Source organism: Chiroxiphia lanceolata, chromosome 17, assembly GCF_009829145.1.
Source record: "Chiroxiphia lanceolata isolate bChiLan1 chromosome 17, bChiLan1.pri, whole genome shotgun sequence".
Lineage (NCBI taxonomy): Eukaryota > Metazoa > Chordata > Aves > Passeriformes > Pipridae > Chiroxiphia > Chiroxiphia lanceolata.
Genome location: NC_045653.1, coordinates 9,881,489 through 9,900,539, shown reverse-complemented (window position 1 = coordinate 9,900,539; position 19,051 = coordinate 9,881,489). Strand labels below are relative to the sequence as shown.

The 19,051-nt window shown below is 46.7% G+C and overlaps 1 protein-coding gene across 1 annotated transcript in view; it reads right to left on the bottom strand.

Moving 5' to 3' along the window:
- The window catches only part of NTSR1 (neurotensin receptor 1), a 56,419-nt gene extending 37,819 nt beyond the window's left edge, over positions 1-18,600 (bottom strand). Inside the window, exon 1 of the mRNA XM_032705254.1 lies at positions 17,745-18,600. Within this exon, the coding sequence (XP_032561145.1) occupies positions 17,745-18,413 (669 nt within the window). The 5' untranslated portion in view covers positions 18,414-18,600. The remainder of the gene's footprint in view (positions 1-17,744) is intronic.
- Between the last annotated feature and the right edge of the window lie 451 nt (positions 18,601-19,051).

Here is a 19,051-nt window from a genome sequence, read left to right as displayed (position 1 = left end):
CACTTTACACAAAATGAATCACGAGAGAATGCCTAGAACATTGTACCTAACTTCTAGGGGACAATTTGTGTATCAGTTTCCTTATTTATTATGCATTAATTAAAATGTTTAAAAGAAATGGAACCTGGCTCAGGGTGTGATGAAGCCAAATCAGATTTGCTTTGACTCATCACAGTGAGACAGTGAAAGCTCCACAAAAATATTACCAGCAAGATCTGTTCGGAGAATTTAAAAGCTTTGTGCATTTAGGGATATATTCCACACTATTGTAAGGGAATTAAAACAACAGGAAAATGTCTTTGTCCTGTAAGGAGTTTCTAATGGTTGAAGCAGTTCTATTTGCCATGAAACAATGAAAGAGCAGATGTTGTGCTCCTTGAAGCCTCTTGCACCTGTGTTGTGACCTGTGAGTAGCTGCTGTACACACCCTCACAGCAAAAGCTGTGTCTTTTCAGACTCCTTCTGCAGAATGAAGCCTCTAAAGTGAGTGATAACATGCTGGGCTGGTAGTTTTGGAGGTCCCTGGTTCAAGCTTCAGCAGCCCATACAAGGTGAAGGCTCATGCAGAGGGATGGGTGGTAGAGGACAGACATATATATATATCTATATATACACATTGCTTAGGTATGCAGCAGTTACAGACAAATAATCTTCTTATGAGAATGGTGAATTTCACGAAAAATGAATTTTTGGAAGGAAACCAAAAGCTGCTTGTCATAATTCAATATACAGGATTGACAAAAAAGAGGGAAACGTTGAACTATTTCAGTGTTTTCAAATAAACACTCGTTTTCTCCCTGGAAACACTAACACATTTCATTTCAAAATATTAAATAAGGAAATATGCTGAACTTCTGTTTTGTTTCAGAATTATCCTAAGCTAAAAAATACAGAAGAAAATGATGTGTTATAAGCCCAAAATGAAGCAAAGTGACCCACCTCAGCTCAAACTAGAAGTTTTATTTGAACACAATGTGCTTTAGGTCAACCCCAAATTAACTGCTTTGTTTATCTCATTCTTCTTGGCTTGACCCAAACATTTTTTTTTTTTTTGAAAATGAATTATTTCACCGTGAAACCCCAAACCCCATCATTCTCCCAAGTGCAGAAGGAACATCTCCAGTGGAAAGGGAGGATGAAGGAGAAATAGTGGCTCCAGCCCATGAGCACTGGAAGCAGGAAAGCAGCTCTTGCTTGGGCAAGAATTTGCATCTTGCATCTCCACAGTCTTGGATCCCAGTTTTCCTGCGACAAGCACTCATGAATGAACAAGTGCAATAGGGAGGACCAAATTCTCCTGCTGCTGCAGCCTGGAAAGACCACACCAGCATCTGGAGAAAGCCAGGGCAGAGATTATCACCCTTCTCTGAGCCCCAGGGCTCTCTGTATTCTGTAGCTCTGCTGGGCAATTTCATCAGAATTAGGCAGAAAAATCTCAGAAAAATGACAGAGGACTTCTCAGTAGTGACAGCTTTAGAGACACTCATGACAGGTAATGGGTTAATAACAACTGGAATTTTTCATGAAAATAATTATATTGATGATGCACAGGGACATTTTAGCTTAGAGTCTTTGGCTTTTCAGCCAAGCCCATCTTAATGGTTGACAGTCCTAACTACTGGACCCTGAATGACCAGCTGTGGACCATCCACACTCATGGCAAGCATTGTTTGATGCACCATCAAAGTCCTGTCAATGAAATCAAGCCAGAATCCCTATAAACACAAATACAGGCAGAAAACCCACCATCAGATTTCAAAAATTCCTTGGATATTGCAGATGAATGTCACAGGTCTTCCTGGCCCTGTACAGTCACTCTCTTCCAGGTTTTTGTGTCTCCTTTCTGTGCAACATGCTCTGATCTCACGTGGAGCCTGCTTATCCAACATCTCTCCAGGCTCCTAACATCACACAGAAGGTCAAGATTTCTCCCAAAGCACCAGTGCTTTAGTGAGGCTCAGCATGTGGGGGCAGAAGTTATGACAAGACAACCTTGTTTTCAAGTGTAAATCAACAGCACCTTCAGAATATTTTTTCCTCCCTCCTCAACAAAAAAAAAACACCAAAGCAAAGCAACCCAAACAAAACAAATAGAAATCTAGTATTGGAAGAAAGGAAGTTCATCTGGACTGAAACAAATGAGGAGGAAACAGTCTGTCTTGTCATTTTGATGGATCTTTGCAGGGAGCATTGAATATCTTTGTTTTCCAGGTGTTGTTTGGTCTTAGATTAGTCATTCTTGACACGGGCATTTTCCAGCTAACAGATTCAGCTTCTCCTACTGGGTGCAAAGTATTTGGATGTTGTCTTGCAAAATAAGCAATTTCCTCCCCCACCTTTTGGTCAGAGCAGTGATTACTGTTTGCTGGTTTAGACAGTGAAAGAATGGGTTCTTTTGGAAAGAACAAAAAAATAAAATAAAATCTGGGAACATTTCCATTTCCCTCAAATCTTCCTTAACTTGTTTTAAGGTTTTATTAAGGGCACAGAGTGGTTGGCAATAAAATTATTTCTCTGTGGTGGGAGAGGTAAAGCAGATTGTTACACACAGGGAGAAGGGAGCTGACTGCTCTCATAAATAAGTCAATGTGTTACTCCTGCAAGACTGGAAGCGGAGTGACAGCTCTTCCAGATGCTGATGCTCTACTTCTCTGTGACCCTCAGTAAACTGAAGTTTGCTAAAAATACCCTACAAAAGCACACGTGCTCCAGGGCTGCAGAAACACTTGGAGCAGGGGAGGTTTTAAATGCTCAGATTCCAGCTCCCCACCCCAAACCCCAGCTGTGCTGGGTATCACAACTCTGCTCCCACCTCATGTGCCCAAATCTCCGTTGAGCGTCTCCGCCGTGGCTGACGGGCTTTGTGTCCAGGGAGTGGGAAAGGCTGGTGAAGCCTGAGCTGCTGAGCCTCCCAAAGGTGGTGAGGATGGTGCCTGCTGCCTGCTGGCTGCTTCAGGAGCAAATCCAGGCTCTGAGGGGCTGCTGAGCTGTGCCACGTCATTTATGGTGAAGATTATTTCAAGTTATGTTTCTGATAGGGAGGTTTGTGTACATGCCCAGTCTTGCTCTCCTCCCTGCCCTCCCTTGAGACAGTGAAGAGGAAGGTGATAAAACAAAACAAAAATTAAAGGCAAAAATTAAAGGAGGTGGAAGCCCATTAAATTTCGAAGCAGGCAGCGGGCAAGGGCATGGCCCTCCCTGAGACCCAACAGAGGAAGCCAATCAGGTGTCATCAAGACCCCTTTTATTTGCAATTTGATATCTGAGATGCATAAGGAAAAGGAAAGTACAAGTATGACAGGGTGATTAATGCTTACCTTTACCCACGCAGAGATTAAGTTACCAATCAGCCACTCTGTCCCTATCTCCTTATTTAAAATGCAAACTAACATGAATGAAACAATAACATTTTAATTAGATGGAAATAGAAAAGCTACAGGAGAATGATATTGTTGCAGCAGTATGAGGTTTCTGAGCCATGTGTAACTACTTTGATAGATAACACACCAAAGGGAGAGTTAAACAGCACAGTTTCCACAACACTTTTTGCACCATTCTGTCTCTTCTCACTTACAGTGATAGAAGCCAGGGACAGCTAGAGTGGGAAATGATATTCCTTCCAGTGCAGCAAGGACAGCCTCCTGGGGAGCAGACCCAGCCCTCACTCCATCCCTGCCTGCCAAGTTACCTGTGTTGCTTCAAAAAAGAAGCAAAAAAGCCCCACAACTCCAAACCAAAGGATGCCCAGAAAGCATTAAAAATGGGGGACAACATGTAAACCATGATGGAAATCTACGTGTGCAGGAACACAGATGCACAGAATTGTTTAGGTTGGAAAAGACCTCTGAGATCATCAAGTCATGGTCTGACATGGAGCCACAGTGATGAAAAGAGGAGCTGGGTCATGCTGGGAGGTGGTCACACTCAGCACTGTCCAGGGCTAAGCAATGGAGTTACTGTATGTATGAGGCAGGGCTTAAAAAAAAGAATAAATTAAAAAATAGAAGAAAAGAAAGGAAAACCTGGTAATAACGTGACCCATGAAACTTTTCACAAGAATGACTCTAACAAGTAAGACTGTCACAGACAACTCTGATGCCAACTTGCACTCTGGTGTCAGGGATAAACTTGGTTCCCCCAGAGTCACTGGAACTAAAAGCTCAAAGTTTGGAGAGGCACAGCCAGACCACGTGGTTTATTGAGGCTTTTGAGATGAGGCCTGTTGCCAACACAAAATGTGTCACTGTGAATCATCTGCACACCAGTTTCAGAGTACAAAACTCTTCCCTGAATCGTGGTGAGAAGCACAAATGTTCTGCTCCGAAACAGAAAACTCACTGACTCCTTCTTGAACCAAAAATAGGGAAAAAGGTTATGTAATCCATTTACTTTGAAAAATAAGCATTTCAAAGTTATCTAAACAGCACTAATAACAGGGAAATCTCTGTTTATTTAATCAGTCCGGCTTTACTGGGATTGATGCTTGTGCTCCAGGCAAGTTTGAATTGTTCACCTTAAAACAATTTAAACATAAAACTTCATCCAGCAGCTGAGAGAGGCTGGCAGGGCAGCAGCTCTATTTCACATCTATATTACCACCATAACCACGTGCTCCTAAAAAATATCCTATTTTTTTGTTGCACGCCACATTGTGAGCAGAAGGAGAAGTTGGAAGGATTTTTTGAGTAAGTCTTGGCACAGCTGTTTTCTTAGGGGTGACCAGTGCACATTTCATCACTGATTTGCCCCATTTCCAGCCCAATCATCTTGGGTGGAGACACGTTTCTGACACGTTGCAGCTAGAATTAAAAATGAAAAAAAACATGCTTATTTTCAGCTGAATTTCTTGTCTCCTTGGATAACTATTCTACTTCCTGCAGCGGTCTTTGCAATTCATTCTTTGTGACCAGACACAAAAGCTCTGTTTTCTACGAGATCGCTTTTCTCCTGCAAAGCTTCAATGTAATATTGAATGAAGGCATCACAATTCTGTCAAAACAATCACTGTCACAGCCTGGAAAGTAATGTTTCAAGTCTTCTTTCTTGATATTTGCTGGTAATAATTTTCATGAAGTTCATTGCCAGAAAGGGTTGGGAGATTTTTTCCCCATCAGCCTCTTGGGACACCGGGCACAGCCAGTGTTCAAGGCCAGGTTGGCCTGGACCTGGAGCAACCTGGTCTAGTGGAAGGTATCCCTACCCATGGAAGGGTGTGGAATCAGATGGTCTTTAAGGTCCCTTCCAACCCCAACCATTCTGTGATTCTATGATTCCCCACTAGAGAAGAGGTCTTTGATTGCCAAACACATTCCTGGTTGATTCCCGAGAATATCCCTATCAGTTCACCATGTGCCCGTGATTTATGAAAATCTTGGTGTAACACAGGTGCTCACTAAAAGCAGCTTGACAAGGTGACACAGGGTTGATGGTGGAAGCACTGGGATCACCCAGCTCTGAGGAAGGAGACCAATCTCACCCCGCTGCAACACCAACCCTGTGTTTGGGGCCCGTGTGTGTTTGTGAGTGGAGGCAGCCAGGCAGAAACCCTCTTTCTCCACCTGAGTGCTTTCCCACTGCTGAGATGTTGACCTGAAAGGACCTGAAAAGGCTAGGTCTTGGCAGGAGAGCAGCACTGCTCCTAAAGGGATGCTGGGTCTGAAGAGGAGGATCCAGCCAGTCCGTGCAATGGCTCCGTGCAGCACTAGCAGGTTTTGCAAGTGTGCTCATGTGAAAATTGTAGGACAGAAATAGAGAGAAATCTGCTATCTATTAAGGTTTTCACAGAATCATCAATGTTTGGCCACTGTTTTGGTGCAGAAATTCTTCCTGATATCCAACTTGAACTTCCCCTGGTGCAATTTGAGGCCGTTTCCCCTTGTCCTATCACTGCCTGGGGGAAGAGTCAGACCCCCAAAAGCATAAGGAATAGGGGTGCAGACCAGCCTCACAAAGAGGAGAGAAGACCTTTGCTGAAAAGGAATTAATGCCCAGAAGATTTTCAGCTGCATTTCTATCTTGTATCAACTGTACCCACAGATCACAAGTCAAAATAATCTCTATAGCTGGATCGATACATATGGCCTTTTAACCAAGCTTCTCTCTTCTGTCAGGAGGCTGGCTCAGCAAAGGTGTTAGTGCAAATCCACATGGGAAATCAGGGATTGCATCCTGACAGACACAGCCCCAGCAAAAGCCACCTGGCAGAGCCACACTGGTGCAGCTCTGCAAAACAGGAAAATAGGAAAAGTCTTGCAAATCACCTGAACCAACTCCTCCTGAACAAAATTACCTGGAATGTTTGTTTGTTTGTTTTGCTGGGTTAGAAGGTACAGCTCTGATTTACAGCACCAAGGGAAAGCATTCCCTGTCTTTTCTGAATTCAGCTGGGAGGCAGGGGCACAGGGTGAGCAGATGTGAGGAAATCAGTCTGTTCGCAGGCGGGCTCCTTCTGTGCAGGGCTCCAGCTGTAGTTGTGGAGCTCCAGTCAATAGTTTCTTTACAAAAAAACAGTTTTGTTTTGCAGGCACAAAGGCTTCTTCTATCCCTACCCAGCAGGAGGTTTATAAAACTGTCATTTCTTGTCCTGTTTCTGCCCTTGTCTCTTTGCTTCTACCTCTTACAGACTGCCAGTAGGTTTTTTATTGCTTTTAGGTTTTTGTTTTAATTGAAACTGAGTAAATTGCATTTTCCCCTAAACAGCTGATGGGTTTAACAAAGTTTTCCATTATTTCACGAGGAAGAAAACAGCAACCTTCAGAACAGAAAATAGAAACATTATTTAAACTTGGTTAATTCAAGAGCACAGAGACATAACCTTGCAATGAGGGGGGCACCTCCTGAGGGCCCTTAAAAGCAGCTTTTGCTTGGGCAATATTTAAGGGATAGTGTTTAGTGCAGGATATGAGAAAACCTCTGGAGTATGCCCAGCAATTTTCCCTTTCCCAAACACATTTGTTTCGAAGGAATGAAAACACCAGCCAGCTTCATTTCTGGCTGTAACATCTTTCATGAAATATCTCCATTGATAATGGGGGAAAGAGGGGAAAAAAAAACATTCATGAAAGCAGAAAACCTTCTGTCTCATCTCCCTATGACAAAGCCATTCTCTGCAGATCACATCTTTAGCCCTTTTTAGAGATACTTGGGCTAGGCAGGGAGTGACAGGAGTGAGTGGGATACTCATTTGGTGGAAGAGACAAGAGCTGGAAAGCAATAATGCACCTGGCATCTCATTCTCAAAAGAAATAGCTCCTGCCATGCTTCATCTTCTTTCTTTTTTTCCTAGAGGACCCCTAACATTAATATCATTAGTGAACAAGATGCTGGTCTTTCTCGTAAAGGAGCAGAGCAGCTGCCTTGGGCACAGCTCAGCTACACTACCCTAAAGCCCCATATCCATGTTTGTAACCTGAAACACTCCTCTTGCTTCCAAGCTCTCCTGTAGCTTCCAGCCTGCCCCTAATGCAGTGGGAGCCACCCTAGAGAGGGGGACTTTAAAGAGCAGGTTGACAAGGGATTGCACCAAGCTAAAACCTTGTTGAAACAGGACGAGACTGTGGGAAGCACCAACGGGAACTGGTGGGATCTGGGAGGAGCAGGGAGGATTTGTGGCTGAGAGCTGAACGTGGGCAGCTGGACGCTGGGTGCCACAGTCTCTTTGTGTTTTGCTGTTATTACCCCCTCTCGACCCTGACCCCTTTTAGAAGTCCATTTCTGTGGTGATGGTGGGTTTGTTTTCACTGGCAGCACTGCCCTGAGGGTCGCTGTCAGTGGAACCCTCGTGCTCTGGCTTGGATAAACCGAGGGAAAATGCATCCATAATGGAGCTCAGTTGGAAACTCTCTGAGCTTTTTGCTGCTCCCGAGCAGAGCGTATTCAGCACTGAGACAGAAGGTCTAATAGGCTTCTGCCATTTCCTTTGACTCAGAAAAATGGCTATTGTAGCTGCTAGTGCTCTACCTTCACATGAAACCCCTTTCTTACTAGATGCTAAAGAATAAATCATATTTGCTTGGCTCCAGGATGCCCTTGGAAAAGAACCAGCAGATCAGGCAGTGCTTCTAGCCATGCTGCCATTGCATTGACCCATCTCTAGTTAAAGCTGGGCTGGTTATTCCCTTCTGATACCCCAGTGCTTCCCTCAAGCAATAGCTCCCTTGGGAGTATCATCATTGCCTGACTCCCTCCTGGAGAAACAGGGGGAGAGGTTTCCCTTCTCCATTGCCACAGGAGACAAGCTCTTAGCAAGCAACAAGTACACCAGGAACAGAGACAGTATCTGTACAATGACACAGGGAATGAGTGGCATTGCTCTGTGAGCTCTTTGGCACACAGAATCAAAGAATCATTTGGGTTGGAAAAGACCTTTAGATATCATCAAGTCCCACTGTTACCCCAGCACTGTTAATCCCACCACAAAGCGTGTCCCCAAGTGCCACATCTTCACATCTTTTAAATACCTCCTTGCACCACCCTTTAATGCTGTTTGTGCAAGACCAAGTGTACAGGGACCAGGGCAACTAATGACTTTGGCTACATTCCACAGTGTGATGTTGGTTACATTTCTCCTCCATGAAAGGTGAACAGTGACCTGAGCAGGGTGTTTTGTTCTCTGTAGAGTGGGAGAGATGGAGAAGATCCAAAACAGACAGAAACCTACACAAACCTATTAATAAATTCCACAATGAGGTGCTGAGCCCCTGGCATTACATCTCACAAATCTGCCACACGAAGATACCAAGGAATTAAACAGCTCCAGATAATTGCAGGGCATAAATATATTCAGTATGATCTTAAATTTGGCGAGATTAATTTTCCTGACAGCTTGTTTAAAAGAAAAGTGGGTTATATAATTAAAAGAAATAGACCCCTCTCAGATGGCCCATTGCGTGACCAGCAGATACTGCCTTTTGAGATTCTCACCTGCCTGGATGTCAGCATTTCCCAGAGGTTTTTATGCCTCCAGCCCTTTCTTTTGGCTGTGGAGTCACAAGCAGGTTCTCAGGCACTGATTTTTGCAAAACAGCAAGCTTGGATATAGATTTCTGGATTCAAATATTGTTAACACTTGCCTATAAAGCACAGGGCACAAATCAACACCGTGTAAAGCAGAGTAATAGAAAATCCAGGCCGTTAATCTTCATAATGTGCCTCTCAGTAGGGATTTCACTTGAATGTTATTTGTATTAGACATGATACTGAGTGGAGTATATGCAGTTATACATAAATTAAAGGGGGTATTTAAGTCAAACACCATCCCCCTGTTGAGTGCAGACCCAAGCATGAGAGTCCTGACAGTGGACTGCCCAGGTCTGTTCATCTGCCTGACTTGCTGGTAGTGGCATGTTCCACTGTTGGTGCCCTGAGAAACTCATTTTGGGGGAAAATTAACGTCTTTTTAATGAGGTTTGTGGTGCCAGCCCAAGGTCTAGGAGTGCTGGTTGTTTTATGGACACTTTTTCTTTCCTCTCCCCACGTTCTGCTTATGGATTTTCCCCACAAAAACAGCGCAGGCAGGAGGCTGTGACTGAGCATCCTCTTGTGTGTTGAGGATGGGAGCAAAGAAAATTCAATTAGACTTTCAAAGGGAAAAGAAAAGGCTTAACCCAAAGGGGCAGTGAACTTCTTGGTTACTTTATTGATGCTTTTCCTCAGTGTTTTTCTCTGCTGCAGCTCCTCTTGGCGTCATGGAGTCTCAGGTATAACAGGGTTTTTTTTTTCCCCAGCATGACTTGTTCTCCAGGCAAGCCCCAGACTGCCAGGCTGGCCATGTGCCCTGCTCCTCTGGACTGCTGCACTCTGATATGCTTTCTGACCAAAGTCCTGCTGGTTTTTTTTGCCCTTTCAAGGGATTTTCCATTTCACAGCTCTCCTGTGCTGGCCAGGAAACACCTGTGAGCTGCCAAAAGGCTGGGGTAGAGTTTGCTCCTGCAGTCTATTAAGTGTTTGGAACATACACAACTCCCCATCATTGTATCTCGAGGTCAAATATCTATTTACTAGTCTGAACCTATATTTCTCTTTCTGCCTGTGCTCTATGAAACTTGACACACTTGAATCTCAGGAACAAGTATGACAGCGTCACAAGCCCATGACTGACAGTGATATAAAAATGAAACATGGACTTTGGTGAGGGGGACTCAATCCTTTGAGTTTCTTTTTTGAATGAAATGTATAAATTATCCCTGTGAGGATAAAATGTCAAGTCTTTACAGGAGTAATCAATAGTGATGTGAGCAATGAACTAAATGTTCCCAGCAGCTGAGTTGCATTTTTATAAGGTGGTTTTGCAAAAATCATAGAATAGGTGGGAAAAGTGGGTTTATTTCTTTTTGAACATACTTATTAAACAAATTCTCCAAGGGAACAAGGTGGTACAACAGTCCTACCACATATTAATACCACATTTACTCAATTCAGCACTGAAGACCTGCTTTGTTCTTGATTAAGTTAAAATTAATAGGATGTGGCATTGCAAGGACTATATTAATTAGCTCCTTGGAGTCCTGATCAAAAATAGGGGTCTGCTGAGCCAAATGCCACCCTGAATCAAAGTGCTCTCAGCTGATCTGCTCTGCAGGTCTGGGTGAAGCTGGTAGGTTGGTAGACCACTTTTTTCAAGGTTAAAGGAGGAAGAAAAAGAAATGATTAATGGATGAGATTGCTCCTTCATCTACTAGACATCTCACAAAGCCAGGGCAGTGGTGAGCATCCATCAGGCTGAGCCTGCAGGGGCAGGAGAAGACCCATCAGCAGGGCTGAGCTGCCTGGGATGAGAAGGCAACAGATACATCCATTGCAGGCAGAAACCTGAGTACAGGACAGTGAGGAGCTGCTCCACTGGGGATGACAACACGGCCACAAGCAACATCACTCAACCCAGGGCACATCCTCCAGCTTAGCTGCCCCTCCAATGCCTCCCTGATTTATTGATACTGAATATGCTTTTAGCTCTGTGCATGGCTTTCCAGTTCAGAGGTATTCCCAGCTTTTTCACTGGCATTTTGCATAAGAGATGCTTTTTCTTCCCTTTCAGATGCTAAAGACTTTGTGAAAATTTACATTTTTTCCTTGCTATTTTTTTCCATTTCTACTAGGAGAATCTTTTCTCTTTGATTTCTGTCTGCAACTGTCACTTGTCTTTAGTTCCTGAGAACTCAAAAGCTTCAAAGAAACATTACTGAACTTTTTCTCAAAAGTTCAGCAAAAAAGACCTTGTTCATTCTATTGTTTTTTTCCTGGGACAGGAAAAGCCCCCATGGAACTGTGCCCAGCAATGCAATCTGCATTGAGAATTATTGAAGTGAAAAAGCCAGGAGATAAGGAGCAAATCTCACATGGTGAAAACCATCTGCAGTTGACCAGCTCCTTCAGCCCTCCAGGTTCATCTTCTCTGAAGGTCAAAGATGAGAGTTTCATTCTCTGTCGAGGTACAGCCCTGTCCCACAGCATCCTCTGTCCTGGCAGGAGCAGAGGTGGTGACAGGCTTCTGGTACCCCAGGGAGGGGGGAGGAGGATGGACCTCCACACACAGACGTATCAGGATAGCCCTTGAGTATAGGGATACAAATTTGTCTTACTACTATTTCCCTCCCACCCATGCAAAACTTAAAAACTGGTACTCTGAATGCAGGAAAATACTGGGAAAGAGCCATCAGCTCAGAAATTTGCTACCCTGTTAGGGTTACTACTTGTTTCCTCAATAACTCATCAGCTCGACTGATTTATCATGAACTTCTTTTTTTTTAATCCCACACCTAAGAGACTTCAAAATTGGATAGAAGAGGTGGTATCCATGGGAAGCAAGACACAGGGGTGGTGTTATTGGAGCACAACGAGTTAGCTGGGCATTGGAAGCATCTCCAGCTTCACACGGCGTGAGTGGCTTCTACTGGAGGGCAAAGAGCAACCAGACAGATTGGGAATGGAATAACCCAGCTTCATCTGCTTAATGCAAGGGAAAGGAGGGATGTCAGCACTGGGACTGATGGGTTTGGCATCTAAGCTCTCTGCTTTAGGGGTAGATGGTCGCAATATTCAGACTTCCCCCCCTCACCAGCCCAGGACCCCCTCACGCTCCTCAGCCCCTCCAGACACCTTTGCTCACCCACCGTCCTGTGCCACTCAGAACGGGGCAATTCCACAGCAGGGAAAAGGCAATGGGGACACCACAGAAGCCCAAATTCCCCTCTGTCCCCCACCCAGGCACCCCCATGTCCCACAGAGGGATGCTGCTCATTGTCCACACCTCGGGCAGGACACAGGAGCGTTTCTAAACGTCGGGAAGAGAAAGTGCCATCTGTGAGTCTTGAGCAGATGCTGCACAGAGACGAAAGCCTATAAGGGAAAGGAGGGGGGAAGTAGGGAGATGACAATTAAATAGCTATTTTAAATGATCTGGAAGAAGATTAAAGGCAGCTGCAGGTTTGGGCTTTTTCTTTTTTTCTGGGAAAAGCAACTACGAGATTACCTTCACCTCTTCTGCCTTTGCAAACTGCTGTTAAGAGGAAAACCTAAGAGCTAAATTGATCAGCCGCATTTCCCCAGTTCTTTTATTATCCCTCCAGCTGACAACTCGGGAAGGGGGAGGGAAAAGGAAATCAAGTGAATTAAAATCAATTGGGGGAAAAAAAGAGAAGAAATTATGTAAGAACTGGCAAAACACAGCAGGCCAAGTGGTTATGTAAAGCAATGAACACAAGAGCTTATTTAAATTAGATCTAGCTGCGAGACAGACCAGAGTGTAAACGGGCTGGGATTAGGCAGGCTGGGCTGTCGTGCATATGCTGAGTTAAAGCCCTGAGTTCCCTGAATAGTCCATGAAAAAAGGCAGCTTTTAGGGATTCTCCCGACACCATAGATGGGCATTGATGCTGGGGCAAGGGTTGGTCTCTCACCATCATTGTGGGGATGGATCCAGACACATTTACACACCAGTGTTTTCATTTTCTCGTCTACCTGAGGGTGTGGCAGCACCACGACCTGATGGGGTGCAGTCCTGCCACAAAGGTGCTGGTTTGTGGTGCTGTCACAGGGATGAGTGCACCCAAGCCTGGATTTCTCTGATGTAGAGAGTGATTTAGAACAGCACTGTTATTAAAAGCCATAGTAGGAATTTGGCTGTGACTTAAGGAAAAGAAATCAACTTCAATTCCTCTAGTCAATACCAGTATAAACACAGGATTCCTGAACAGAAGCCACTGACTAATCCTGGATAGGATTTGCCAGCAAACCTGGAGAGAATTCATCCATTTGGTTTTATGGGTTGCTATTTTTGTGTACTATGGAGAGATGTTTGTCATATTTATTTACCTGGCACCACAGATCTGACGGTGGGCAAAGCCCTGCCATCCACAGCACCAGAACAGTGAGCACATCACACCACCCCACCAAGATGCTCCTCACCAGAGGAAGGTGTAAGGGAGTGTCTACAGCAACATGAACGGAATTAATAACTTTGTAAGCCTCCCAGACTAATGGGAATTCAATAGAAGACCTTGGAAAAGTGTGTAGAGAGCATGGTGATGGATGCCAAGAGGACAGGCTGCACCTTGTGTCTCCCAGCTCCAACACCTGGTTCTTCTTTCCCATTCCCTTCAGACCTGAGGCTCTTTTGCATCTTCCTTCGAAGGCATTGCAAGAAGAAATGTAGGCAGGAATAAAGCAGAGGAGCCCCTTGGGCAAGCGGTTGTTTCATGTGCAGAGTTATTTATTGTACAAATCATCCAAACTATGAGCAGGCTTCATAAAACATAATAAACAAGGGAACTGGAGGGATGGATGAGCTGCAGCCACGCAGGGTGGGATGATGCAGAGCAGGACCTCAGTGGAACAGCAGCCTTTCCAAATGGCTGAGGAGGTCCAGAGCAGTTCCCCATGTGCTGCCCTAGCAAATGAGTAACGTGGAGCTGTGGCAGTTTCTGGAGGCTCAGGGCCTGCTGCCATGTGTTTTAATAAATGGGTTCACACCAGCTGTCCGTGCAAATAAAACATTAGCATGTGTCAGACACTCTACCCAGGCACTTGCTGTAACTTAGGGGACATTTTTCAGCAGAGCCACTCAAGTGCAGGCTGTGCCATGACAGTGGGAAAACACCTCCCTCTCTCCCCTGTGAATTACGGTGTGCCAGAGAGCTGCCCACACCCAGGCTCCCCTCATGTGTGTGCCCAGTCCTGGCTCAGATAAAATTCCGAGCTTTTAGGTTGAGGGGCTGCCGACTCCGTGTGTTGGAACTGATGGTGCACTAAGACTGTAGGTGTTTCTTTCAGCTTTCCCTCTTTCCCCAGGTCCACTATTTTTTCTCCAGAAAACAGGCACGAAGGTAAGAAAGTAAGAAGTGAAAAAGGAAAATCAAATTGCACAGCATCTGGCCATTAAAATTCAGACCTTGATGAAAATCAGGGCTGAGAGTGTACAATGTTAATGGCACACAGGGCTGCACGTGGTGGGACAGGACACTCAGCAGTCTCCTGTTTCAAGGGAACTGGTCCCAGAACCAAACCCACAGGTACTGACCCACAAGTGAACAGGGGAAGCATCTCATCCTGCCTCAGAACTCTCTTATCTGTTGCTACCACAACGAGGAGCTTTTAAAACCTCTCCGGCTGAAATGGAGGAGGTTTTAAGTGCAACCATGAAAGCATGAATTTACTCGTATGGCTTTAAGAGGTGTTTAATCTATGTGGAAAAAGAACCTAAAATTGGCTACAGTGTGTTTCAGAGGATGTCTGCCAGCTAAAGCATTGACTAGACCGGAATAATGTGGCTATAATGGACTTACTGCTGTTACCAGATCTCATGTGGATGCCAATATCCAAACCAGACATCCCTGACTGACAGAAGCAACAGGCAAGCTTAGCAATGAAGAATATATAATAAACCAGATTCACAGGCTGATTTAAGCAGCAGCAGAGACAGTGACAAACAAAACTGGGCAATAGTACTGTTCTAAAGGATTCTGTGTCAGGGGCCACACAGAGTCTCGATGGCATGAGGAGAGATGTGCTCGGAGTACAGAGCATGGTGACACACAGTGTCACCCTGAAGATCATCTCACTTACTGCTTTTCCTGATTAGCAGTGTGTGCTGCCCTGAACAATTTGTAATTGATAGAGGAATATCAGTAATTACTTCTTACAGTTGTTATGGAGCTTAAGTGGTGCAAGTTAATATGTGCAAGAATCAAATATGCCGAGTGCTGTTTGAATAATAATTTTTTTTTCTTATTACAAGGAAACCTGGTTGTTCACTCAGTCTAGTTTCACTCAGGAATGCCCATTAAAATTTAAATACTCAAAGCAAATACAGAGGAACTTTTTGAAAATCAGAAATGTTAAATTGCTACAAAAAAACAGGCCCTTCCAACTCAGAGTATTCTGTGATTCTGTGAAATATTCAGTCTGGGAAGCTTGTTCCAGTCCAGGGAGAAGCATTCTCCTGCAATGATCCCAGCAGAACCAGAGCTCACAGTGGGCTCTGATGATATAGATGGTTACAGTGGCCCTATTCTGGGACTGACTTTCAATCAGTCAACAAATAAAACCACTTGGAGAACTAATGGCTTCCAAAAAAAAAAATTCCCAATTTACTTTAGACAGTTTGCCAAACAGGAAGAGGAGTGAAAACTGTCAAGTGATTTATTACAAATGATTTGCCAGCTCAAGCAAGTGCATCATTCGGAAAACGAATGCAAAGAGATGCTGTAAAGCAGCATGAACCCACCACGAAAGACCAGGGCTCCAGACTGCCAACCAGCAAGACATCTGCACGTCACTCTCCACATCACCACTGCCCTTTCAGTCACAGATCTTCCATCATTTGTCTTTTTTTATACCTCTGCACAGCTTACGACGTGAGAATGCCGGCTCACACGCTGTGCGATGGTTTCCATTAACGCACTTCCAACCTGACTTGCAGCTGCTTTGCTGGAGCCTTCCCCAGTCCAGGGCCCTGCATCACATTGTGTGCTGCTTCCCTGTGCTTGGGGGAATGGAGTGAAACCATTAAACGACCTTCCTATCTCGGCAAATCTACTTTTGCAGCCAGATCCCCCAAGGAAGAACAGATTTGCACGGTTCGGGGTTTTGCTCCTTCTCGCTTCCCAGCAGCTGCCTCTTTACTTTTAAATTAATTCACTAGTTAAATATATATATATATATATGAGGAAAGCCCACAGGTGAACTTCACATACTGTGCATTCACGTCTGCCTACTCCTTACTTGGCTAATGGGATAAGGTATAGCCTGAATTGCAAGACTGTAAAATACACTGAGAATTGTTTAAACTGTAATCTCCAAAGATATGGATAGGAAGTAATCCGCTGGTTTTAGCCCTACCATGGTAACAATGAGCATCAGTTTAATCCTAAGAGGAAGATGAGTGGAAATAATGCATTTCAGTCCCATTGTTCTCAAATCAGATGGCTCATGTCTCCTCAGAGAGTGGAGAATTTGGGTTAAGTACACTGGGCTGCTGCTGACAAAACCTTCAAAGCATTTACAGGAGAAATGCAGCCCCACCACCTCAGACGAAATTTAGGGACCACAACAAAATGCAGAAGGAATCCAGGGCTTCTGTGGGGGATAGATTTTGGTTTCCTGGAATAGTACAGAGGGAAACTGGGAGAGACACGTCTAAACATTCACTGGCTCTGGGCTTAAATCTAAATGCATGTACCCTCGGCTGCTTTTAGTAGGAGAAAACGTTCTGATTCCTTTCCCTTTAAGTTCCCTCTGACTCTGGGAACATCTCAGCCACTCCAGGACACATGCAGCTTTAAATTCCAGCTGCCCGCTGATTAACCCCACCTGAAATTCATGTTCCAAATAAAAGATTGAGCAGCTATCACATGCGAGCCTGGCAGCAAAGGGACTATGGAGATTGGTGTCTTGCTCTCTCTGTCCCTCCTTCCGTGTCTCTTACATTTTTCAAGCCTAATGCTTCAGTAAACAAATGCCTCAACCTGTCAAAGCACTGGAGCACAGCAAGTGTTGATGCTGAAATCCGTTCCACGCATGGGCGTGTTGGATTTAGCAGTGCGTGGAGACCAGCAAAGCCTTGCTGAAGTCAGGAGGGGCTGCTAGTTAAACCAGCTATGGATTTCCCCAAAACAGCAAAAATAGCAGCCTCGGGCTTTGACGATGCAGTTCCTTTTCAGATGCCTGTGCTACACCCTGTGTCCAAAACTTTCTGAAATTAGGAGCTGTCACTACACTGAGGAAACGGGCTCTGGATCAACACAAGGAACTGGGGGAGAGGGAGAGATGGGTTTATTCCCCTGATCTTTCTGGTCGCTTTCCAGCAGAAGGGAAGGAGACGCAGAAGATACAGAGAAAGGATGGAGATTTGGGGTTTTCTGGCGATGAACTGCCACCTTTGGGTGAACGTCCCCGGAGCGGCACGGCGGAGCGTAGCCGGACGCCCCGGGCTCAGGGGGGCACGGGAGGGTTGCACCGGCCCCGGGGAGGATTAATCGCGGAGCAGGATTTACGCCGGCGCAAGGTTTCAACCCGGCGCGGTGGGGCAGGAGGGGGTGCGGGATGGGGCGCAACAGGAGGAGCCCAGACGCCCCCAAATCCCTCCTGCCGCACCCTGGGCCGGTCCGTCCCGTCAGGGCTGCCCGGAACATCCCCATTCCTGAGCCGGTCCCCCGCTCCAGCCTCCCCCTCCTGCCCCGCCCGTCTCCGCAAAGTTTGGCCGACCCGGGAAGGAGGAGGCGGCTGCCCGGACCCTCCCGGCCCCTCACCTGGATGACCGTCTTCAGCGTGGAGGTGTCCACGATGGTGGTGCAGATGAGGGAGTCGGGATCCTGGTCCTTGGCGTAGATCTGCCCCATGGTGAAGATCATGGGGATGGCGAGGAGGAAGGAGGCGATCCAGATGCAGCTAATGAACTTCTTGGTGCGGCTGCGGGACATGATGCTCTTGGCTTTGAAGGGGTGGCAGATGGCCATGTAGCGCTCCATGCTGAGGCTGGCGATGTTGAGCGCCGTGGCATAGGTGCAGGCGTCCCGGAGAAAGTAGTAGCCCTTGCAAACGGCCCCCCCGAAAGCCCAGGGATGATGGACCCAGATGAAGTTGTAGAGCTCGATGGGCATGCAGAGCAGGAAGATGAGGAGGTCGGAGAAGGCGAGGCTGGCCAGGTGGTAGTGCACGGTGCTCTGCAGGTTCTGCAGCGACTTCTTACGCACCAGCGTGTAAGCCGTGATGGAGTTGCCCACGGTGCCCACCAAGAAAAGAGCCAAGTAGATGACGGTCACCATCACTTTGGAGTAGATGTCGGTGTTGACGTCCAGATCCTCCTCGTCGGGCACTTTGGGGAGCAGGTCGGAGCGGTTGGAGGCGTTGGCATAGCCGCTGGGGTGCGGGTGCAGGGGCCCGGCGGGCACGGCCGGGGCCGTGGCGTTCGGGTGCATCCCCGGGGCCGGGCAGCACCGCCCGGACCGGCCGCACCGCCCGGACCCGCCGCTGCCCCCGGCGGGGAACTTGGCTCGTTTTAATGCGGCGGGAGGAGCCGCCGGTCCCGGGGCTGCCGCGCGTGTGCGTGTGCGAGACGCGTCCCCCGCCCTGCGAGCCGCCCGCAGCCCCGGCTCCCTCCTCCCCGCCGCTCCCACGGCGCCCAGATGTGCCCTGGCAGCGCGGGAGCCGCCCCGCACACACGCACGCCAGCACAGACCCGCACACACACACGCACACACCCGCACACAAACACAAACCCGCACACATACGCACACACACACCCGCACACACACACACGCACACACACACCCGCACACATCCGCACACACACACCCGCACACACACACCCGCACACACACACCCGCACACACACACACGCACACACACACCCGCACACATCCGCACACACACACCCGCACACACACACACGCACACACACACACGCACACACCCGCACACACACACCCGCACACACACACACGCACACACACACCCGCACACACGCCCGCCCGCCCCGCACAGCCGCGCCGGCAGCCGCCGCCCCGCCGGTGACCGCGCACCCCCTGCCCGCCCCGCCGCTGCCTCCCCCGGACCC